The sequence below is a fragment of the Rhinatrema bivittatum genome, chromosome 7 (genome assembly GCF_901001135.1).
Source record: "Rhinatrema bivittatum chromosome 7, aRhiBiv1.1, whole genome shotgun sequence".
Taxonomy (NCBI): domain Eukaryota; kingdom Metazoa; phylum Chordata; class Amphibia; order Gymnophiona; family Rhinatrematidae; genus Rhinatrema; species Rhinatrema bivittatum.
In genome coordinates this window covers 227,747,055-227,773,027 of record NC_042621.1, presented here as the reverse complement: position 1 = coordinate 227,773,027, position 25,973 = coordinate 227,747,055, and the positions used below count along the sequence as shown (strand labels likewise).

The window sequence follows — 25,973 nt, the reverse complement described above, 5'->3', positions numbered from 1 at the left end:
CCTAAGGTTGTCACGAAATTTCACTTGAACCAATCCATAGTTTTACCAACATTCTTTCCTAGGCCTCATTCCCATCAGGGTGAAAGAGCCTTACACACTTTGGACTGTAAGCGTGCGTTATCCTTCTATTTAAACCGCACAACAGCCCAAAGGAAATCCAGTCAGCTATTTGTATCCTATGTTCCAAACAAACCAGGTAAAGCAGTGGGTAAGCATACTCTGTCAAACTGGCTAGCAGATTGCATACAATTTTGTTATGAAAAAGCAGGCCTTACTCTTCAGGGGCGAGTAAAAGCACACTCAGTCAGAGCAATGTCAACTTCAGTAGCACACCTTCGCTCTGTACCTATTCTTGACATATGTAAAGCAGCAACATGGAGTTCTCTTCACACTTTTACAGCTCACTACTGTTTAGACAAAGAAGGAAGACAAGATTCAGCCTATGGACAATCCGTCTTAAAGAACTTGTTTTCAGTATAATCCCAACTCCTTCTACATCCAACCTGCTGTGATCTTCGGCTGATTCATTTCATCAACAATACTTCACTGTTGCTTCACTACAAAATGACTCGGCCTCTAGCTTGCTAATCACCCATATGTGAGGACTAGCATCCTGCTTGTCCTGGGATAAAGCAAAATTGCTTACCTTGTAATAGGTATTATCCCAGGACAGCAGGATGTAGTCCTCACGAAACCCACCCGCCACCCTGCGGAGTTGGGTCCGATACGTTTTATTATTTTATTTTTGGCTAACGCTATTTGCTACAAAATCAGACTGAAGGGGGGACCCTTGTGGTGAGGAATATCATGGCATGCTGGGCATGCTCAGTAGGCACTCTGGTGCCAGTCAAAAGTTTCTTAGAAACTTTTACAGAAGTTTTCCGTACATAGGGCTCCATTACTGATGTCACCCATATGTGAGGACTACATCCTGCTGTCCTGGGATAATACCTATTACAAGGTAAGCAATTTTGCTTTGTCAATAGTTTACACAGTAGGAGTATGTAAATATTGAATAGTGTTGCTGAGAGTGCTGAGCCTTGAGGGACATCTGTATCACACTGGAAAGTATCAGAAATATGGTTGACCCATTTTGACTTGGAATGTTCTGTTAGAATAGAACCATCTGAGAACCCTGCCATCTATCCCAATGTTTTTCATCTGTTGGCATAACAGGTTATGGTCCACAGTGTCTAAGGCAGCCGTTGAATCCTATTGTCTTGTGCTAATTGACTTATCTGCGTCACGCCCCTGTAAAATAGTCCATTAGTGAGAGGAGTAATGTTGCAGTTGAGTGATGTTTCCTAAATCCGAACTGATTTGGGGAGAGGATATTTTGGTCTTCCAGCTGATTTACAAGCTGGGATAACTAGCTTTCTCAAGAATTTTTGTGAGAAAAGACAAGCTGGATATTGGACAATAGTTGTCCTAATAGTCAGTTCTTCCGTTCTTATTTTTTTAGGATTTGCTTTATCACAGCTTGTTTAACCCACTTGGAACAGTTCCTTCTGAGAGAGACATGTTAGTTAATGTTGTGATTGAGTGATAACCTCGTGTACTTGTTTCAAGGAACTGGCTGGAATTGGGTCACATGGGTGAATGGCAGGTGTAATTTTAGTAATGATTTGACTAATTTCCAGTTTCAATACTCTGTCAAACATGGACCATTTAACTATGCCATTTGATTTTTCAGGTGCTTTTGTTGGAGAGCAGATAGGGAATTGTGTTCAACTTATTGACTTTGTTGCAGTGGCATTTTCAATACAGGTGTCCTTTGTGAAGTTGTAGTTTCTTAGATGGGTGATGTCAGGTCTTTACATTTTTAACAACCTCAAAGAGTAGTTTAGAATTAAATATAACCCCATGAATCTGTTTCGTATAGTAATCTTTTTTTTTTTTTTTTTTTTTGCTTTATTGGTTAGCGTATGGTATCTTGTAAAGAGAGATTTATTTTCCTAGGGATTCAGTAGACTGGCATTTCTGCTGTTTCTCTAATTTTCTAAGGTTCTGTTTAGAGCTTCATCATTGTACCAGGGCTTGTTATGTTTGGAGTTATGCCTTTTGTTGTTAATAGTTCGACTGGACAGGACTAAGATTTTCAGTTTCCGTATTTTTCGCTCCATAAGACGCACGTGACCACAAGACGCACCTAGGATTCAGAGGGGGAAAATGTAAGTAAATAAATAAAATAATGGTGTGCTAAACCGGCTCTGTTCCCGGGCGTCTGTGCGTCTTATGGAGCAAATTAAGGGAGTACATAAAAGATTTTTTGTCCCCATTTCGTTTTCGGGTCTGGGGAGGGCCATTTCGGTCCACTCCCCAGATCAGAAAACTTTTATTGTTCTTTCTGTGGGGAACCCCCCCCCCCCAAAAGAAAAACCCCGTCCTAACCCTTTAAATTTAATTAACTGTAACCCCCCACTCTCCTGACACCCCCAAGACCTGCCAAAAGTCCCTGGTGGTCCAGCGGGGGTCCAGGAGTGATCTCCTGCACTTGGGCTGTCAGCTGCCAGTAATCAAAATGGCGCCGATGGCCCTTGGCCCTTACTATGTCACAGGGGCCGACCAATGGCATCTGTAGCCCCTGTGACATAGTAAGGGGTTCGGGTGTCGTTGGGGCGCCGGGACTGAGGGATGTTTCTCCAGCCAAGGGGCTCAGTGACTGCTCCTCACAGAGTTCCCCAACGGCTCCTCCCCCCCGGCTGTCCGAGCTGAGGTCTGGCGAACATAGCCTCTATCAGGGGTTGCCTTAATTCAGAAACAGGAGTCTAAGTAATATCCCGCACCTTGGCTTTCCTCTTTGTGTGAGGCATATCTATTTTCAGGCAAGAGAGTCCAAAGAAAAAGGTGATTCAGCCAAGGTAGAAATTCCAGGAAACTGGAGCTGCTGTGGACACGTGCACACTACACAGCGGCCATCTTGGTCTCCATGTCATATTATATTTAATGAAACACCCAAAAGAAAATTATTAGGCTAGTGAAAGAAAACAATTGAAAGAAAAAAGAAAAGATGTAGTCTTTTTTTTTTTCTTTTTTGTTTCATAATACATTTTTTTTTAAATTTATACTTTATTATCTTTTTCAAAATGAACATCAAAGTATTTCACTTTGTACAGAAACTTGGCATCATAATCGCAATAATTATACATGAAAAATATTACCAACAAATCTCCCTTATTGTTACCCTTTAGACCACTATCACGGTGGGGGGGTGGAAAGAACAGTAGGAATATATAGGTAATTATTTTAAATTCTAAAACAAATAACAGGTGCCCTGTATAACCCCAAATATCAAATGATGAGATTCCCTTAATTCTCTAGCATCGACTGGACTCTCTTTGATTGTATAAAGTCCTTCAATTGTTCTGGTTGAAAGAAAATATAACTGTCTCGATTATACTTCACTGCGCATTTGCAGGGGAATCTCAGGAAGAATGAAGCTCCCAACGCCAGTGTTTCCTGCTTCAAAGCCAAAAAACATTTTCTTTTCATCTGTGTAATTTTCGCCAAGTCCGGATATATTCTCAATTTTGCTCCCATAAACAATGACTCAATTTTTTTGAAATATGCTCTCATTACATCTGTAAGATCTTTCTCATTGTAGAATGTTATCAATAAAGTACTTCTTTCAGTTATTTCAAATCCCGAAGTTTCTAGAAACTCCGTCAAATTGGCAAAGTCTCTTGGGATTTCTTGCACATTCTGTTTATTCCTGCTTGGCAAAAAGTATACTTTGTCTAGGGGTGGGGTTTCTTGAGAAGGAAATTACAAAATCTCAGTGAAATACCTTTTAATTGTACCACGAGGAAATTCCCCCACTATCCTAGGAAAATTCAGTATACGTAAATTTAGGTGTCTTAACGCATTTTCAATCATTTCTATTTTTCTATTGATGTTACCACAATCTTGAATTTCACTTGTTTAATCTCATTTTCCACTTTTTCAAATTTCTCAGTTACTTCCTGCTTTTGCATTTCAAAGTTTTTATTCAACAAATCCATTTGTTGAGACAAGTTGTTAATTTTATCAGAACAATCTCCACATGATTTTGCTATGGCAGACGTTAGATGCCAGAGAGCGTCTAGAGTCACCACCTCAGGCTTTTCCAAGCCTATCAACACTCCGGTGGAAGGAACGGGAGGTATTGCAGGCCTACCTTCGCAACCTCCTGCCTGCACTTCTCCACTGTCCCGATTACACTCACCGGGCTGAACCGCCTCTAGCTCTGAGAGGCTAACGGCTAGAGGATCCTGCGACATAGCTCCCTCCTCCTGCGAGTGATTAATCTCCCCTTCGGAGTTCGTTCTCGAGCGCAGGGTCGAAGTGCCTCTAAGCTCCAGTGGTGACCTCTCATCAGGTGGGGATAGTGATATTTCGTCCGTGGTTAGCTCCGCTCCTCCTACCGCGGGTCCAACAGCCAGAACACTATTCCCCTGTTGTGCGGGTGTAATGGCGCACTGTAAGATGGTTCTTTGCCCGAGAGGCAGGGTGGTCACGGAGGGGGTAGTTCCTCACCCTGCCCTTTCTTTTTGGCGGCATTTCAAAGCAAGGAAACAGATTTTAACCAAGAAATCTCACGGAGCAAACAAACAGTGCTGCCGGTCAGGGCGCCATCTTGACTCCCGTTTCATAATACATTTAATCACTTTAACACATATAGAATATAACACATGTAAAACCTACTCAACATTTTAAATTATAAAAAAACATACAAGTTTCCCATTGATAGCAGGGCTCAATTAGCCATGCTGTCATGGGAACTGTCTATCAGGGCCCAGGAGGCGGAGCTTTGTAGTAGATACAGAGCTTTGCTCTGTGCAGCTTCGCGTGCCTTTCTGCGCAGAAAAACAGTCTCTCCTCAGTCTGTTTTTCCGCACGCGGGAGCGCACGCGGAGCTGGAGTTCTCCTCAGCAACTCTTGGAAAAAGAAGAAGAATATCCAAAAAACAGGAGCCAAGGCCCTCGGGATTCAAGCCCTGCACTTGTGGCAAGATTGTCCATAACCGATGGACATGATCGGTGCTACAGGTGCCTGGGGCTGGATCACCAACAGGCCGCATGTAAACACTGCGGCAGGATGTCGCCATGGGCTCGCTGGCAGAGGGCCCAAAAACTGCAATCGCTTCGGAGCGAGGAATCTGATGGTGCTACACCTTCGGAGGCCCACTCATCACCTGTCCCGGATCCCCCATCGGACGGCCCCAGTAAGGAGAGCAGCGTCCTTTTGAACCTTCCACCTCCAGGCCTGGAAACCGGCCATCGTGCCGGGATCGGCGTGACTCACTGTGGCAAGGCTGAGGAGCGAAGTTAGTCATGACGCACGGCGGAGGTGATACGCACCGGCTGGTGCTGAAGAGCGTCTGCCATGCGTCTGAGGCGTCGACATCGCCGGCGCTCGAGGCAAGAGTCGAGCCGCAGGGCGCTGGAGGCACCGGGATTGGCGCACAAGTCGAAGCATGCGCCAAAGATCGACTCAAAAATGGGGCGGCCGCCCCAAACGATGCTGGAAGCAAGGACGTCTGCACACTCTGTGCCGATATCGACACAAGGAGCGTCGAAAGGCCTGGGACTGAAGCCTGCGGCACAAGTGTCTGCACCGAAACTGAAAAGCTCGAAGCATGTGACGCATAAGCAGAAGATTTCGGGCGGAGACCATCTGACGTGCCCTTCAAAGACAGCACAGAGCATTGGGATCCGGTCAACCTCACTGGATTCACCGCTAAGGAGCCAATACATGTCCCCACATGCCCCGCACAGTCGGGGGAGGACGGAGAAGCATAAAAAGCAAGGGAAGCCGAAACACAGGCCTAATGCGGGACAGAGTACATCGGCCGAAGCCTTCCCGAGACAAGAACACCCTAGTCCTAGGGCGTCAGACAGGTCGGGGTCTCCTAGGAGTGGGGTATATGGCAGATCCTCGATGCACTCGGACGAGTTGTATGTCAGTCTTACTTCCTCGTCTTCGTCCTCCCTGGTAGGAAGATCACTGGTTCAATCACGGGGCTCCGATCACGGCACGGATGACTCGGCTATGGATCAACCGGTGCCAAAGAAGCAAAGATTGGAGTTGGGGATGATGCCCCCTGCACCACCTGCCAGTGGCGCAGACCAGAAGCCAAAAATGCCCCCACAGATGAAGGAAGTTTTTTCTCAGCTATCCACCACCTTAGTGGGGTTCTTTGAAGTCCTCGACTCCACTTTCCATCTTTCGCCGTCTTCTAAGGAAAGCACACCCCCTCCCCGCAAGGGGAGTCAGAACCAGAACCGAGCACATTATTCGCAGAGACTCCCAAAGGTCTCTCCCCACGGGCTCCTCTCCCACCTACACCCATAGCCCCGAGAAGGGTACGGTCACCCCCGGTAGCAGATCCGGAATCACCACCATCATCCCCAGCGTCATCCATGGGATACCTTTCCGATCCCCCAGAGGACAAGGCGGAACCGTACTCACCTCAAGAGGATCTCTCTTACCCCAAATTTCTGGATAAGATGGGAACCCTTCTCAATCTAGAGGTACAGAAGATACCCGACCCACAGGCAGAAACACTGGGAATCCTAAAGATTTTTGATGTTCCGGCGGAACCTACCGCGCTTCAGTTGCGCAAGGTGCTTGATTCCGTCCTGGAGAAAATGTGGGAGTTCCCTTACACTACAGCACCGGTATCCAGGAAATTAGATTTGAAATTCTGCATGCAAAAGTCCCAGTTTTATTCTTCGCGTCAACTTCCACACTCATCGCTGGTCATAGGTTTCAGGAGATGGTGGCCAACCTTAAGGACCAATCGGTAGCGGTCCAATCATTAACCCACAACCAGTCTTTTCCTCCCCGGAGGTTCTACGCACCTACCCGTAGACAGTCATATACTCTGCGACCATTTCGCCCGTACCAACAGAGCCGACTGGCTCCATACAACCCCCCATAGAGGACAGCATCGCAAACTCCTTTCCCTAGGCGAGGGAGACTGAGACCGCAAAGACAAACCCCTGAACAACAGCAGGTAGCTGCAAAGTTGACGCCCTCTTTTTAGGGCCACTGCCATTCTCTGCCACTACACCCGCAGGGCAGAATTGTATAATGCCTACCGTACTGGGAAGCCATCACGACGGATCAATGGGTTCTGGAGATAGTAAGACAGGGATACCAACTCCACATCAAGGTCAAACCCGATCTACCACACCTATTGCTGCCCCAAGCCCGGGGCCGGCAGCTACAGTTAAAACAGGAAATCGCATCCCTCCTCCAACAGCGAGCGATCAGGCAAATTCCAACTCGGACTCGCGTCAAGGGATTCTACTCACCATATTTCCTAATTCCCAAGAAATCAGGGGTGGGGCGAGGCCTATACTGGATCTGAGAATTGAACACCATATTTCCTAATTCCCAAGAAATCGGGGGGGGGGGGGGGGGGTGTGAGTCCTATACTGGATCTCAGAGAATTGAACAAACACTTGGTCAAGGAGAAATTCAAGATGGTGTCCCTGAAAACAATCCTTCTGCTTCTGCAACCCAAGGTTTGGATGTGCTCCTTAGACTTGAAAGATGCCTATACGCATATTCCAATACACCAGTCGTCATGGCAATACCTGTCGTTTCAGTTTCAGAATCGACATTACCAGTATCGGGTACTCCCCTTTGGACTCTCAGCAGCCCCCAGAGTCTTCACCAAGTGTATGGCAGTGGTGGTGGCCCACCTTCGTCAACAGGGCATAACGATTTTTCCCTATTTGGACAATTGGCTGATTGTGGCCTCCGAACCCCAGATTCTCTGCAACGACCTGCATCAGACAATGCAGTGCCTGCATGGTTTGGGGATACTTATCAATTATCAGAAATCCATTCTCGTTCCGACACAGTCTATTCAGTTCTTAGGAGCGGCTGTCGACACCATCAGAGCCAGGGCGTTCCTACCCAGAGAGAGGAGGCTAGACATGTACCGCCTCTTTCGAGCCACAAGCCTAATCAGTACACCATCCTTGAGACAGATATTAACCGTCCTGGGGCACATGGCGGCGGCCATTTACACAGTTCCCAACACACTATTCCACATGCATCGCCTGCAATGGGGACTCAAAAGATAATGGAAGCAACACACACAACCACTCTCGACGGGAGCGTTGCTAAGCAAGCACTGCGTTGCTAAGCAAGCAGTGCGTTTGGAAGCTGGAGGGCTTATATTGTTGATGCCTTGTTTGACTACCTGCACAAGTCTTCCAGGAATATGGTGTTGATGGTGTCACCTAGGCATCTCCTCTGGTTGTGTAAGTGATCAGCAGATGTCTGGTCCAGTCTTCAGTTCAAGGGAAAACTTCTCTTTGGTGAAGATTTGGAGCAACTAGTGAAACACTTGGGTGAGTCCAAGGGGCATAAATTACCCAAGGACAAACCAAAAGGGAACAAGAAGAGCTTCCGAAGCTAACAGTGGTACAGGGCAGTGAGATGTCGTCTCCCAGTTAGGGACTGCTTCTTCCAGATGCAGTCCTTTTGGGGATCGCATAGACCAGCCCAGCAATCCTCCAGCCAAGGAGCTGGAGAAGGAAAGTCTGCACAATGAGATGTGGCTGGTCCACTCTTCCCCAGAAGTCATAGGGGGGTGGTTGGCCCTCTTTTACAAGGAGTAGACAAAGAGCACAACAGACCAGTGAGTTTTAACTGTTAGTTATAAGAGAGGGCTACACCTTAGAATTTGCTCACCTGGTCCAGAAGGCTTGCACCTCAGATGCAAGCAAGAAGAAGTGATTCACACCACACTAGATTGGCTAAAGCATCTGGAGGCAATCGTTCCCTCGAAAGCACAGGGACTGGGACAAGGAAGGTATTCTATCTACTTCTGAAGAAGGAGGGTAGCAATCTGCCCATTCTGGACCTCTGGAGAGTGAATGTGGCATTGAAGGTCCTGCTTTTTCGAATGGAAACCCTACACTTTCTTATTGCAGCTGTCCACAAAGGAGAGTTTTTAATTTCCTTTGATCTCACGGAGGCATATCTGCATATTCCCATTTGGGTGGGACATCAGAAGTTCCTTCGGTTCACCATGCTGGGGGAGCATTTTCAATTTTGTTCGCTTCCCTTTGGGCTCATGATAGCACCACAGACTTTCACAAAGATGGTGATGGTAGTGGCAGCAGCACTTCAGAGGAACACATCTTGAGGCATCCCTATCCAGATGATTCACTTGTTGGACGAAGTCAAAGTAGCTCTGAAAGCACTTGGTTCAACATGTTCTACACCTGATGCAGGCTCTGGGCTGGCTAGTCAATCTGGCAAAGAGACATTTGGTCCCAACATAATAGCTGGAATTCCTGGGAGCCTGGTTAGATACCAAGCTGGGTAGGGTGTTCCTTACAGAGGAGCGTGTTAAAGTTGCAAGCTTGGGTCCATAGGTTGTTGCATCTGCCAGTACCGAGAGCCTGGGACTATTTGCAGGTCCTGGGTTCTATGGTTCCTATGCTCGATCTCTAGTTTCATGGATATTCGCTCTTATGCAGCCACTCTGGAAGGAATTTCTGTCCTGCTGGAATCTTCAGAATTTGATTCAGCTATCTCAGAGAGGGGAGTCCAGGTCTAGTCTGTCCTGGTGGCTTTCGTGGACCAATGTTGAGGTAGGAGTGGGATTGGAAATCCCAGATTGGATGGTAATAACTATGATGCCTGTCTGAAGGGCTGTGAGGTCATCTGCCAGGGCAAATGGCACAGGGTCAGTGGACAGCGGAGGAGGCTTTGTGATCTATCAATCAATTAGAAATGAGAGCAGTGCGCAAAGCATTTTTCTTTTCTGCTGTAGTTATATGTTCAAGTAGTATGAATTCTGTTGGGCAATGCGACAATGGTGGCATATATCGACCACCTAGGAAGGACCAAGAACCTCATGGTGTCTTGGAAGACCCAAGAATTAGCTTGCTGGGCGGAACATCATCTTGTGGCTCTGGCGGCATTTCATGTGGCTAGAGTAGAGAAAGTTCAGACAGATTTTCTGAGCTGACATGTACTAGATCCTGGAGAATGGGAGCTGTTGGATGAGGCGATGGACCTCATTTAGGCCAGGTGGGGCATTCTTCATCAGGATTTTATGGCATTGAAGCAGAATGTTAAGGTGTCGTTTTTTCAGTTGCAGATGGGAGGTTGGCTCAGTCTCGATGCTCTGGTTCTCTCGTGGCCGTGTGGCATTTTACTGTACGCATTTCCTCTGTGGCTTTTGATATGGAGAGTGCTACGATGTATCAGTATTCACCTGGGGAAGTTAATCCTTGTGGCTCCAGAATGGCCATGTCATTCGTGGTTCGCAGATCTTGTAAATTTGACCGTGGAGGGGCCTCAGACTCTGCCATCTTCTTTGGCTGCTTCATTGGGATCCGATTTTTTTTTTTTTTTTTTTTTTTTTTGGGATCAGGCAGCTTGTTTTTGTCTCATGGCTTGGCTTTTGAAAGGCACTATCTTGCGATTGAAGGGTTATTCGAAGGAAGTCATTATGACCTTGTTGCAGGCTAGAAAGCCTTCCACTTCTTTGGCTTATGTCATAGTTTGGAAGGTGTTTGTAATGTGGTGTCTTGAGGAAGGCATTACTTCTCTTTGGGCATCGGTTTTTTGTATTTTGGCTTTTTTTTTACAAAGAGGATTAGCAAAGGGTCTTGCATTCAATTCTCTTTTTTTTTTTAATTTTATTTTTATTCTTTAATTTTATTTTTATTCTTCAATTCTCTTAAAGGTGCAAGGGTTGTCCTTCGCTTCACATCTGGTTATAGTCTGTTTTCTGAAAGGAGTGTTGCATTTGCAACTGGTGAAGATTTTTCTCTTGTGGAACCTTAATTTGGATTTGCAGGCTTTCTGTGGTCCTCTGACCTGTTAGAGAGTGCATCATTGGAACTCTATTCTGATTCTTGATTGCGACCCCAGCTGTTGCTCAGATCTCATTCCCACTGTGGTCCCTTCGCTTCAAGTTCTGCCGATTCCCAGAACCCAAGGGCTCAACCTGTGGAGGAGGTGGTTGGTCCAGGTGAAGACTTCACATTTTGCGGACCTAGTCAGTGGGGGTGTGCCTGCTACCGCCTGTTGGGGCCTGATCCGTACCATTATAGACTAGGCAGCTTTCAACTTGGCAGCGGCCAAGGGCTCACATTCTCCTATTTGTGACAAAATGGCTATTACACAATTAGCCAGGGCTCCAGTATGTGTAGAACTACACACATAACCCTGTTTGGTGTGTACTTCTGCGCAAACTAAGCAGAAGCATTCTGGGGTGAGATGGAGGAGGACAGCACTTAAGCACATGCTCTTTTGATTTTAAAAACGTGGAAGTCCATATTCAGGCAGTCTATTAGTAAAGTTAGCAGGATAAACTTATTTAGCTAATTTTGGAGGTATATTCAGTAGTAAAACCGCACTATTGAATATAGCCGGCTATTTTAGTTAGCTGGCTAACTGTAGCCGCCTAACTTTAGGACAGCTCTTAGGTCCAATTAAGCTTAGCTGGTTAAATCATCCAGTTAACTCTGAATATTGGAGTTAACTGGTTAGCATAGCTGGCTGACTGAACTCCTCCCAGTTACGCCCTCGGAATGTTTCTAATTTAGCTGGCTAATTTTCTAGCTGCCTAACTTTGACTGTCTCTGTGCATACTTTGCCATTTACCAGTGAATTCTGAAAGCAAATTTATGAGCATATTTTTGCTTTAAAATCCTCAGTAAAATCTGCATGTATACTGTGGTTGCAGGTTTTTAGTGCTGTGCAAGTGATTTGAAAATTACCCTCTTAAAGCAGAAATTTAGCATAGTTTACTCTTGCGTTCTCTTGACCTGGCTTTAGATGTTTTGTGGGAGGTTTGTGTGCTAATGAAGAAGAAATGCTTGGCAAGATGACCTCCATATTATAGGGGTTTTTTTGGGGTTTTTTTTTCCTCTTAATGTAGCATAGCCTGATGTTTTGTGAGGACCCCTGCAACACAGCCTCTGGTTAGAGGTTTTTATGTAAACCAGTAGCATGACTTTCTGAAAAATATAGTTCAGTGCCTACTAAATGCTACTCTTTTAAAGGCATTCTTACCTTACTGCTTTACAACTGTCTTTCAGGTCTGTTGACCTTTTTGAGTGTTCTTATGCAGACCCTGCAACATAATATCAGATTTTGATAGTTAATCAACACGTTGTCGCTGAGTAATATAAACTATTCTAAGTAAAATGTACTGAAAATTCAGCAGAGGATACATGACCCTCCATGTCAATCTCTCCAACCCTAAACCATCACACTGTCCCCTCCTCTCCCCAGTCTGAATCTTCAACTCTTACCCCAGTTCAGTGCCAGCATTCCTCCCCTTCCTGCTCTTACCTTTCCAGCTGTGGGTGTAGTCTTTCTGGCTGCCCATCCCTCCAACCTTGCAGCTTTACACAATGCATGCACTTTTTTACAGGTTATTCTATAGCTGAGTGGCTCCTTGAGGTCAGAACCAGAAGACAAAGGAATACCACGAGTTTGAGATATAAGCATACTATATGTAGTAGGTTGACTTCATAAGGGCTCAATTTTAAAGGTTAGAGCTAGTTAGACCATGCAAGAAATTGCCTCTTGAAGTGGTATAGAGATTGTGAGAGAGTTGTGCAGATTATATTGTGTAAATTGTACAGTTAGTATTTTGATGTACATTCAGTATTTTTTCCATGCTTTTCAAATATTAAAATTTTATCTCTAACTTATATTTTCAGTAATGATAGTACTGATGGAGAACCGGAAGAAAAACGAAGAAAAATTGCAAATGTTATCAGTCAGCCAGCAACTGACTCCAAAGTATTGGTAGAAAATGTGCTAGATAATTCAACTTTGTTTGATGAGGTACAATTTATGCTTTGTTTCAATACTATTATTAAATATTTAGAGTCAAGTTTGTATTTTTAAAAATGAATCAAATGCAGCCTGCAACATTCAGGTGAATTGTATGGAAGAATATATGTTAAGGTCGGAAAGGTGGGAGTATTCATTTGCATTTCAAGATAAATGGACTTGTATGCGTTGCTTTTCCCAACTTCAGTAGTGAGTGATTTTCTAACAGTAACTAGAAAGTAAGTAGATAGTACAATATGCTTCCAATTAGCCTGGAGTTGAAGACCTCCAGTTCTTTGGGCTAGCTGGGGCAGGTTGGCCTAGTCAGTGACACCTGTCAAGAGAACTTCATTTAGAACTGTATTCCTAGAAATGGTGAAGAAATAACGGAGAAAATCCAAATTGCGAAATAGCACTACTGCACGCACAGAATCACAGCAATCAACAGGGAAATGTGCAGAAAAATTCAATGTCCACACTTCTTTAATGCAAGAGCAAATTTTTATATTTAACCGGCAACTCCACAGTGTAATGATACAAATTTTGTAGTACAGGCGGGTCCCCTGATACGGAGCCGTGTTTCGCCACCAGGCTGCGTCGGGAGGGACAGGCAAGCAAAACTTTGTTATTCTGAGTTAAGTTTTCAACAAGGGCGTGGCTCGCCCTTGTTGAAAACTTAACTCAGAATAACAAAGTTTGCAATCCATGAAAGGACATCGCCACCTATCCCATGACTTTTTACTTTTCCTAGAAGCCTCTCATGAGGCTATTTGAGAGGAGTGACGTCACCGATTTGAATGGTGGGGTGAAAAAGGGCTCCTGCTCCACAGAGCCTACAATCCACTAAAATCTTCCTCAACAGCGAATTCTTTCTGCCTAACAGGCTGCCTGACCTGACAAGCTAAAGCCTCCGATGTCCAATCGCAAAAAAATAGCTGACTTACGGAAATTTTCGTATCAAAAACAAGACGCAATTGAATCGGTAGGCCGCATCAAAATGGCTACCCTCGGGGAAACTGACTTGGGGAGCCCGCCCGTAGAGGAACCGACACCTTTCGATGACGACTTACCGTCGAGACTGGAATTAAAGCGCTGGTTTGCAGAACTCAGACAGGATTTACGGCAAGATCTACAAGACTATAAAACAGATATTGTTGCGTCCATAGAAGAGATGAAAGAAGGGATAGCAGACAATGGCTGCCGAGTTTTTGACGTGGAAACCAAAACAGAAGCCCTAGCAGATGACATTAAAACGGCGCAGGAGGAGCGTCAAACCCTGCAACAAGAAATAGAGTCCCTTTCTGAGAAGGTGGAGGATTTAGAAAATCGCTCACGTTGGCAAAACCTCCGGTTCAGAGGTGTACCGGAAACGCCAGAATACCTGGACTGCAAGGCAACTATAGAGAAAATAAGCACCATGCTTTTGAATTCGATGCACCAGCACCCACAAGAATCCTCTAGTACCTTTAATATTAAAATTGATAGAGCTCATCGTGCGCTGGGAAACAAGCAAGATAATCGTCCCCGGGACATTATTGTTAAATTTCATGATTACACCCTCAAGGAGAACATAGCTATGGCGGCCCGGAAACGGGTGGACTGGACTTGGGAAAATCACAAAATTTTAATTTTCGCTGACCTGGCACCCTCTACTATTTGAAAGTGGCACCTGAAAGCTGTCACAGAGGCACTCAGAAAGGACAATATTAAATATCGATGGACATTTCCGTTCGGCCTGGCTTTTACGCTAAAGGGCAATTTCCACAAGATCAAAGCGGCCCACGAGGGAGCAGTCATCTTACATGCAGCAGGCTACCCGGGATTCGAGACGATAAACCCCCGAGGACAGGCATTGGAACAGCATACGGAAGGCCCCAAATGGCAGAGAGTAAGCAAAGGAGGGCGCCAACTGCGACGCACGCAGGACCCTGCACGGATGCCACTGGGGGGGGATCCTTGAGCTGGAAGGCATTGAGCGAGTACGGCGGACTCGGTATCACTTCAAATTCAGGCGCCTACAGTTCATCGCTGACATTGTGCAGTACTCTGACAATCTTTAGATTTCAAAAGCACAGTCTGGGGGCGGACAGTAGGGTACACTTTCAGTTTATTCAGGAAGATTGTTCACCATAAGGTATTATTATTTCATGCAATTTATGGTTGTGTGGGGAGGGACGGGCCTAACACATGGGGGCTGATTCTTCTCTAATCAAGGCAGACGACTCTCCACGGAGAGGCCTGTTTGCGCGGGTATTCAGGGTCTTTTGGGTTGCTCTGAGTGGATTATATGACTGTTTCATGAAGGGGAACAGGGGAAGTATTCACATTCCTCCAATACAATGGCAGACATTTATTGCTAGCCTATTGTTATATTGCTCAAACAGATCTGCCGTTTAGTCTCTATGCCATGCTGGGGGGAACCAACCCTATAGTCTGTACCACTATAGTTTGTTTTAGGAATGGCTGAACTTCAGGTATTATCCCTTAATGTTAAGGGACTTAATTCCTATAGAAAACGTCAGTTTTTGTTCAGTGAATTGCAGCAACAGCATACCACTATAGCCTTTATTCAGGAGTCTCATTTGAAACGCAGACACAAACATTTGATGAAAAATATTATATTTCCTCACCAATTTTGGGCAGCATGTACAAAAAATAGCAAATATACTGGCGTAGGCATACTCATTCACAAGGATATTATTTTTGAACAAAAAGCATGTATATGTGATCCAGAGGGCAGATATATTATCTTGATACTCAGTATTGGCGATGGTGTATATACTCTGATAAACATATATGCTTCGAACAGTTCACAAGGAGATTTTTTGCTCAGTCTGGAACAAAAGCTTGAATCAATTGCTGAGGGGTGCTTATTAGTGGGGGGGAGACCTCAATATGACTATCAACCTGTACATAGATAACTCCGGGGGAGGTGGGCTCACTAAAGGAAAGGATAGACACACTTTCAAGCAGTTTCTCACCAAGTTGGATCTCTTCGATGTATGGAGAAAACACAATCCCTCCTCCAGGAATTATACCTTTCTTTCTAGGCCGCACCAAACATACTCAAGAATTGACTTTCTCCTTGTGGAGAAATCCCTTATTAACCAGGTTACTAATACTTTCATAGACCCCATAACTTGGTCTGACCACGCACCCATTGGATTAACTCTGCGGATCACACACTATGATCGTGGAGCACAATACTGGAAACTTAATGATAGTCTTTTGGAGGATGAGTCTTTCTCCATAGCTTTGAAAGAGAATATTGTGGAGTACCTGAGGTGCAATGACAATAGCGATACCTCACCTATGAACATTTGGGAATGCTTAAAAGCAGTGATTAGGGGTCTTATAATTGCCCGTGCTTCTTATGTCAAAAAGACAAAGAACGCAGAAAAAGCTCTGTTACAGTCAGATTAGTAAATTACAAGAAGTACATAAGCGATCTGGGACAAAAAAACATTGGCGAATCTGGACGAATGTAGGTGTAACCTGGAGGGTCTGGAAGCAGCTGACATTGCCCACCGCTTAGAACTGGTTAAGCAGCTCCATTATGAAGGGGGGAATAAAGCAGGGAGGCAATTAGCACGAAAACTGAAAAAGCAATGGTCTGCAAATCATATAATCAAAATAAGATGAGAAAGGGACATTGTTGACCAAAACAAAGGAGATTCGCCAGTGTTTTTTACACTTTTATACTGAGCTTTATGCTACCAACGACACCATACGGGATGAGCAGATCCAGCAATACCTCAAAGAAGCCTCTCATGAGGAACTTTGTCAAATGCCTTCTGAAAATCCAAGTTACTACATCTACCGGTTCACCTTTATCCACATGTTTATTAACGCCTTCAAAAAAGTGAAGCAGATTTGTGAGGCAAGACTTGCCCTGGGTAAAGCCATGCTGACTTGGTTGTTTACTTGTGCCTTTGCTTCTGGTTAATTATGGGTTGAATTAATGATTGTATTTGTTTATGGTTGGCATTCCAGTTGCTTTTAAGTTTAAGATTGAGACAGTAGTAGAGAATGTTGGGGGAAAGGAGGGCTAGGATAGGTTGCTGATTATATTTTGTGGTATTCAAAATTTATGCCTTGCCTTTGTATATGAAATTGTCAAGAAGAAATTAAATAGCACTGGTGGGTGGTGCCAGTATCCTGGCTTTTGATTACAGAAGCCTGTTTAGGAGCCTACAGAAAAGTAAAGCTTTCTGGACACTTACTGATGAGACTGAGAGTTCTGGTTTTGGCACTCATCTATTCTAGGCAGCAATTGAAATTTGACTTTGATACTTGCTTACTATGTTCTGTGTGCTAAGGATTGGGAATCGGGGAGAAAACATAGTTGAGGGCAAACAGCTAGGTCTGGGTGTCACAGCCAAGATGGAGGAGCAAGTGGTGACCTTGAAAGCTGACTTACATTTGTTTTTTCTGCCCATGGAGCAATGATATGCAGGTTAACTGGTACCAATTATTTTCTTACTGTAACTTTGAACATTTTACTATTGACAGAATTTTGTAATGGTGTTGGCATTAAAGGAGATGTATTAAGATACTTGTGAAGTTGTTCTCAAATCTATTTTCAGTATAATTTTAATTTGGTTTTATGGCTAGTCTGTTAAATGTGGAACTTTTCATATTTTATCTTTTTTACACATCTAATGTGTTGTGTAACTTCACAGAGGCTTTTAGTTGTCACTTTAAGTGACATTTTGGAGTAACTTTAAGCAAAGTCATTACTGTTGAAATTTTTTGTTTTGTATGTTGTATTTTCAAGCAGTGTATATATTCTGCTGTTTTTAGATTATCCAATTTTATATTTTTAACAAGACAGTAATAGAATAAGAGCAAGTCTGAATAAAGAAGAAAATTTTTAAATGTAAGAATTTAACATTGTTCAATATCATTGTTACAATGCTATCACATTGTTAAACCTCTGGAAACCCCCTCTTATTAATATGAAAGACAATAAGATGTCACCATGAATCCACTCCTAAAAATTCTCACTGACATTCTTTAATCAAGCAAAAAAGGTTAAAAACACAGGGTGTTAAATGTCATGCTTAGCAATAATAGTGAAAATATTTCCAGGAGACTTATAATAAGCCATTTCAGGTAACTGTCTTTATTCCTGTTACTGCTGTTTTCATTTTAAAAGAAAAAGGAACAATGTCCACAGAATCAGTGCAGAGATTTTCCCCACCAGTGTGTCATGTGCACTCACAGAAGTGTCTATGCTGAACATCATTTGAGCCTAATACTTTTACAGAACATGATGAAACACCTTAGAACTTGCTCCACTGAGACCTTACCTAAAGACACAAACTATTAGGTGTTTAATTTCTTTAACTGAATATAATTGTCATTCAAACTTCCTCCTTGTGATTTTATTTCTAAAGTATTTTGGCAGAATAAAATTCCTGGTTTTGGTAGTAGCTTCCCTGTTATCCCAGGACAAGCAGGATGCTAGTCCTCACATATGGGTAACATCAGTAATGGAGCCCTATGTACAGAAAAACTTCAATCAAAGTTTCTATGAAACTTTTGACTGGCACCAGAATGCCTACTGAGCATGCCCAGCATGCCATGATATTCCCTGCCACAGGGGTCTCCCTTCAGTCTTCTTTTTTCCGCAGAGCCGTTAGCCTCGCGGTTAATCTGGAGTCCTGAGGTGATTTTCACCGTCCATAAAACTTTTCAGAAAGTTCAGAAAAACTTTCCACTGCAAGGGTCTTCCTTCCGTTCCAACGCGGTTTCAGTTTTTCCCCGAGTTTTTGTTGGTTCCATACCGATATTTTTCCTCACATTGCTGTCGATGGCTGTCCGGCAAATAATGGCCTCTGGTTTTAAAAAATGCCCGAATTGTGCGAGAAATATGTCCATTACGGACCCGCACCAAGAATGTGTTCTTTGCCTCGGCGAAAAACACGACGTGAAGTCTTGTCGAGATGACATCGAAGGGAAGTCGGCTCCGGATGGAGAAGATGGAGCATCTCTTCAAAATTCAATTGCTTCCATCGGCATCGACGTCAACCCAGTCATCGCCGGCAGGATCGATAAGGCAAGTTGTGCTGAAAAGACGACTTCCAGGTGAGGCAGGAGACTCTTCTACACCCTCCCCCTCGCCATCGTAGAAGGCATCCACCTTTGGCAGTGAAAAACACAAGGAGAAGCATCGACGACAGCACCCCACCAAGCTGGTGCCCGCCGAGCCATCGAAGGATGCGGTCTCCCCCGCTAAGAAAGCTCGGACGAGCGCAGAGGTTCCGAGGCCTACTGTACCGAGGCAATCCCCACCGATATCTGTGCCGGGCACCATACCTCCTCAGGGCCCTGAGGAGGTATCCTATTGCCGCCTCCCCCCATAGCTGCTCTGATTCCATCAGCTATGCGGGCGGAACTTGACGTGTACATCCGTCAAGCGGTGCAACAAGCGCTCGTCGATGCGGTACCATGCCAGCCATCGACACCAGCTCCGATTCCTTCTGATCCATCGCCATCGCCGCTACAACCATCGATTCCGCGTCCGATGCCGCGCCCGATGCCTTCACCAATACCACCGGTGACTCAATCGGTGCCACCTTCAAATTTTACGGTTCTTCAACTGCTGATGTCAAAACTGGATGCCTTACTCGATGCTATCTCGAAGAAACCCACAGACATCCAAGAAGAACCGGTTCCAGGACCATCAGGAGTTCCCAGGCCTCATCACCCTGCTTCTCCACTACTTCCATCGATGCCCACAATGCCACCGAGGGTGCCAGTTATACCAGGGTCACCAAAGGACACGGGCACAGAGACGGAGTACTCCTCAGAAGAAGACTCATTGTCTGAACCATCTCCTCCTGAGGACCGTAGGAAGCCGCCTCCTGAAGACCTATCCTTCTCAAATTTTGTGAAGGATATGGCGGATACCATCCCCCTTCCAGTTACATGCAGAGGTGGATGCCAGACAAAAGACACTGGAGGTCCTACAATTTGTAGACCCTCCCAAAGAGATATTGGCTGTGCCGGTACATGAAGTTTTACAAGAACTCCTGTACAGGATATGGGAACACCCAGGTTCACTGGCAGCGGTCAATAAGAGGTCAGATGCCACTTATTTAGTCCAACCAATACCGGGATTTCACAAAACCCAGTTACCACACCAGTTAGTGGTCGTAGAGTCGGCCCAGAAGAAGGCCAAAAGATTAAAGTCTCATGCCTCTACACCACCTGGAAAAGACAACAGGTTCATGGACAACTTAGGCCGCAAAGTCTTCCAAGGTTCTATGTTAGTTTCTCGTATTGCATCATACCAACTTTTCATGAACCAATACCAAAGGAATCTTTGGAAGCAAGTACAAGAACTGGTACTTTACCCTTCCTGATCAGTATCAGGAACCATTCCATCAGCTACTCCATAAAGGCATTGAAGCAGGCAAACATGAAGTCAGAGCTACCTACGACAGTTTTGAAACTGCAGCAAGACTCTCGGCTTGTGGCATAACAGCACATAGATGGGCCTGGCTTAAGGCATCCGATCTCCGGCCTGAGGTACAGGAAAGGCTAGCAGACCTTCCCTGTTTGGGGGATAATCTCTTTGGCGACAAAGTCAAGGAAGCAGTTGCGACCATTAAGGATCATACTGAGACGCTCAGGCAACTCTCCTTGCTGCCTCAGGAGACTCAACCCCCGGTCAGAAGACCTCCTAGAAGAGATATAAGGCGCCCTTACTACCGCCAGCGCCGATACTATCCCCCATCAAACCGGACAAGACCACCTCGCCCAGCTCAACGTCCACAAGCTAGGCAAAGGCCTGCAAGGCCCCAACCGCCGCCTCAAACTGCCTCAACATCAGGTTTTTGAAAGAAATCAGAGAGCAGCAGCCACCCCACCAACCCACTTCCACACCTACCCGTAGGAGGTCGGGTAACCTATTTCCATCACACCTGGACCTCCATAACCACAGACCAATGGGTTCTTTCCATAACAGCTCATGGTTACCGATTAGATTTTCTCACTGTACCAAAAGAAAATCCACCACTCTCATCTTGGACAGTGAATCAACATTCCAAAATTCTACAAGCAGAATTATCCACCCTTCTGAGAGCCAGGGCCATAGAACCAGTCCCCGGCCTTCAGCAGGGCAGAGGATTCTACTCCCGCTATTTCCTCATTCCAAAGAACACCGGAGGCCTTCGTCCCATCCTCGACCTCAGAAATCTCAACAAATTTCTCAGAAAAGAAAAATTCAGGATGGTATCGTTAGGCACCGTGCTACCTGTCCTTCAAAGAGGAGATTGGCTCTGCTCTCTGGATCTTCAAGATGCATACGCTCACATTCCCATCTTTCCTCCACATCGCCAATACTTGCGATTCCTGGTCAAAGGTCAACATTTTCAATACAGAGTGCTGCCATTCGGCATAGCCTCAGCACCTCGAGTGTTCACAAAGTGTCTGGCAGTAGTGGTGGCACATCTTCACAAACAAAAGGTGCATGTATTCCCTTATCTGGACAATTGGCTCATCAGGAGTCAGACAAAAGAAGGAGCTCTCAAATCCCTCAAGCTCACAGTCCACTTGCTTCACTCCTTGGGATTTCTCATCAACTACCAAAAATCCCATCTCACCTACTACAATTCATAGGTGCAGATTTAAACACCATCATAGCAAAAGCTTTTCTTCCAAGAGACCGTGCTCAAACACTTGTCGTCCTGGCACACACTCTCCGAAATCAATCTCAAGTTACAGCTCATCAGTGCCTCACCCTACTCGGACACATGGCCTCCACAGTTCACGTCACTCCCATGGCCAGATTGACCATGCGACTAATGCAATGGACACTCAAATCTTAGTGGATTCAAGCCATTCAACCATTGTCCACTCCCATTCAGATAACTCAGGAACTACAGTCCTCTCTCCTCTGGTGGACATTAACGAACAATTTGCTCAAAGGTCTGCCTTTCCAGCAACCAGTTCCACAAGTCACATTAACTACAGATGCCTCCACCTTAGGCTGGGGAGCACACATTGGTCCTCTCAAGACCCAAGGGATGTGGACAAAAGCAGAAGCCTCTTTCCAAATAAACTTCCTAGAGCTTCGAGCTATACGTTATGTGCTACATGCGTTCAAGGACTGCCTTTCACACAAAACTGTTCTGATCCAAACGGACAACACAGTAGCCATGTGGTACATCAACAAACAAGGGGGGACAGGTTCCTACCTCCTTTGCCAAGAAGCAGCCCAGATTTGGGACTGGGCCCTAGCACATTCCATTCTTCTATGAGCCACTTACCTAGCAGGCATCCGCAACATAATAGTCGATCGCCTCAGTCGTCAGTTCCAATCACACGAGTGGTCCTTGGATCCAACGATAGCAACCAAGATCTTCCAACGCTGGGGTCAACCGACAATAGATCTCTTTGCATCCCATCTGAACTACAAAGTGAACAATTACTGCTCCCTGTTTCAACAGGAGAACAGCCTACCAAAGGACACCTTTGCTCGCCATTGGAACTCAGGCCTGTTATACGCGTATCCACTGATACCACTCATAACCAAAACTCTAGTGAAGCTACAACAGGACAAAGGGACAATGATACTCATAGCCCCATACTGGCGTCGACAAGTATGGTTTCCCACACTGCTAGACCTCTGTCAGGGATCCAATTCATCTGGGAGTAGCTCCCACTCTCAACTCAGGATCAGGGTCGCTTGCGCCATCCCAACCTTCAATCCCTGTCCCTGACGGCATGGATGTTGAAAGCTTGATCTTACAACCACTCAACCTTCCAACCACTATATCTCAAGTGCTGATAGCTTCACGTAAACCTTCCACTAGAAAGAATTATTCCTACAAATGGAAACGGTTTACTTTGTGGTGCACTCAGAAATCTTTAGATCCCTTCACTTGCCCCACTACCTCACTACTTGATTATCTATACCATCTTTCAGACTCTGGTCTTCGGACTTCATCTGTAAGAGTACATTTGAGTACAATCTCAGCTTACCATAACAGGGTGGGAGATGCACCTGTCTCTACACCGCCTCTCGTCAGTAAATTTATGAAAGGCTTAACTCACCTTAAACCTCCACTTCATTCCCCAAGCATACAATGGGACCTGAACGTAGTATTAACCAGGCTCATGCGTTCCCCATTCGAACCCATAGATACCTGTGACCTTAAATATCTTACATGGAAAACTGTATTCCTCATAGCCATTACATCAGCTAGAAGAGTCAGTGAACTACAAGCTCTTGTCACATACGAACCTTTTACAAAGTTCCTACATGACAGGGTGGTCCTCCGTACTCATCCTAAATTCCTTCCAAATGTAGTCACGGAATTCCACCTCAATCAATCTATAGTTTTACCAACATTCTTTCCAAGGCCTCACTCTCACCAGGGAGAAAGAGCCTTACATACCTTGGACTGTAAACGTGCACTATCTTTCTACTTAAACCGCACTACAGTCCAAAGGAAATCCAGTCAACTATTTGTATCCTGTGATCCAAACAAACCAGGTAAACCAGTGGGGTAAGCATAGTTTGTCAAATTGGCTAGCAGATTGCATACAATTTTGTTATGAGAAAGCAGGCCTTACTCTTCAAGGGTGAGTAAAAGCACATTCAGTCAGAGCGATGTCAACCTCAGTAGCGCACCTTTGCTCTGTACCTATTCTGAACATTTGTAAAGCAGCAACATGGAGTTCTCGTCACACTTTTGCAGCTCACTACTGTTTAGACAAAGAAGGAAGACAAGATTCAGCCTATGGACAATCTGTCTTAAAGAACTTGTTTCCAGTGTAACCCCAACTCCTTCTACATCCAACCTGCTGTGATCTTCGGCTGATTCATTTCAACAACAATACTTCACTGTTGCTTCACCACAAAATGACTCAGCCTCTAGCTTGCTAATCACCCATATGTGAGGACTAGATCCTGCTTGTCCTGGGATAAAGCAAAATTGCTTACCTTGTAATAGGTGTTAACCCAGGACAGCAGGATGTAGTCCTCACGAAACCCACCCACCACCCCGCGGAGTTGGGTACGTTATGTTTTATTTTATTTTTTGGCTAACGCTAATTGCTACAAAACAGACTGAAGGGAGACCCCTGTGGCAGGGAATATCATGGCATGCTGGGCATGCTCAGTAGGCATTCTGGTGCCAGTCAAGTTTCATAGAAACTTTGATAGAAGTTTTTCCGTACATAGGGCTCCCTTATGTGAGGACTACATCCTGCTGTCCTGGGATAACCCATATGTGAGGACTACATCCTGCTGTCCTGGGATAACACCTATTACAAGGTAAGCAATTTTGCTTTACTTTCTTTGTTCAAGATATAATTATGCTGAATAGCTATTAGAAACAGACTATGATGGTAGATAAGGACCACAAGGCTGCTTTTGCACTTTTTGTCTCAAACCAGTTTATATGTTGTATACATCTTTATGTATTTTTTAAGAACACTACTGGTTTATGCAGTTCTTAGTGTCCTAAAAGCTTTTTTATTGTAATGAGTACACAGATTTAAAAGTATACTTAATCTGCCTGTTATAAGATGTCTAAGATTCAGATTTATTAACTTTTTTCTTATTTAGACAAATGAATGGCCTTTGGAGAGCTTTTGTGAAGAGCTTTGTAATGATCTCTTTAACCCCTCCTGGGAGGTAAGACAAACAGATGTTCCTAATTATATGATTGTTCTGTTTAGGTTCTGAGCAGTTTGATTGCTTGGGACTTATTGTGATGTTTCATTTTGGTGACTTGCTCCTCAGTATGCACATTAATTTTTTTTTAAATTTATGTATTAAGTGTTCAATCTTCTTCTTTTGTTTTTGGTTTTTTTTTTTTTTTTTTTAAATTCAGCAATTACTTACAGCTTATTTGGAACAGGTGCTGGTGAGATTAGCCTTAATGAACATACTCATGGATATATTTCCTCTTGCTTTATCTCTTTCCAATTTAGTTAGTGCAGTCAATTGCAGTGATGGCCCTGGCCTGGGAGCCATGCATCAGGGCTCCTCACAGAGCTCTGCAGTCATGGGCCCTAAAACCAATGATTAGGTGTTGCCCTTGAGGAATGACCATTAATTCCTCCCCCCCCCCCCCCAAACCAAGGGCTGTGAATGCTGCTTTTGCAGCATCCCCCAGCTGACCTAGCAAGTAGAAGACTTCTCTAGGGAATAAACCAGAGACCCTTTGCATGTTGATGGACAGCTATTCCCAAAATCAACTTGCTTAATAGCAATTTATGGACTTCTCCTCCAGGAACTTGTCAAAACCTTTTTTAAACCCAGCTACACTTACTGCCTTAACCACATCCTCTGGCAGTGAATTCCAGAATTTCTCCAATTATGTTCTTATGTTAATTTGTTTTAAATCGATACTAAAGTTCATGGAATGCCCCCTAGTCCTTGTATTGTTGAAATAGAAAATAATTCACATTTACCCGTTCAAGTCCTTTCATGATTTTATAGATCTCTATAATCTCTCCTCAGCCTTCTCTTCTTCAAGCTGAACAACCCTAACCTCTTTAGCTTTTCCTCAGAGGGGGAGCCTTTCCATCCCCTTCATCATTTTAGTCGCTCCTATCTTTCTCACAGGACACTGCTTGTCCTGTGAGAAAGATAGGTAGTCCTCAAATGTGGGTGACGACAGCATGGAGCTCAATCACGGAACACTTCTGTCAAAGTTTCTAGAACTTTGACTGGTACACTGAGCATGCCCAGTATGCCAACAACCTTGCATTCATTCAGGCTCTTTTTTTTTTTCCGCACAGCAGTAGCCTCGCAGATTCTGGAGCTCTGTGAGAATACCTCACAATTTTCCTCATGGAACTAAAGTTTAAAATTTTAAAACATTTTCCCCCATCCCGGGGTTCCCCATCGACACAGGCCTCAGTCGACATAGGTAAGTTTATCCCAGTCTTTTGCGGTCTGTTCTCGGCGGTGTTTTTCATCGGTGCCCGACAGACTCAGACTGCGCACTGCCTTTATTTTTTCAAATATCATGGTCACCGGGTTCCACAAGTGCCCTGAGTGCCCTAGAACCATGTCCATTACGGACCCGCACGACGTGTACGTTTTGTGTCTCGGCCCTATTCACGACGTGCAACAGTGCACTAGCTGTTCACAAGTAACGCCAAAAGGCCGCAGGGCCCGCTTGGAGAAGATGGAACTC

The 25,973-nt window shown here is 44.8% G+C and overlaps 1 protein-coding gene across 1 annotated transcript in view; it reads left to right on the top strand.

The window, feature by feature from the left end:
• BTAF1 (B-TFIID TATA-box binding protein associated factor 1) overlaps window positions 1–25,973 on the top strand; it is a 565,336-nt gene that overhangs the window by 83,289 nt on the left and 456,074 nt on the right. The window contains exons 7-8 of the mRNA XM_029609940.1: window positions 12,693–12,819; window positions 24,392–24,460. Of these exons, the coding sequence (XP_029465800.1) occupies window positions 12,693–12,819; window positions 24,392–24,460 (196 nt within the window). The remainder of the gene's footprint in view (window positions 1–12,692; window positions 12,820–24,391; window positions 24,461–25,973) is intronic.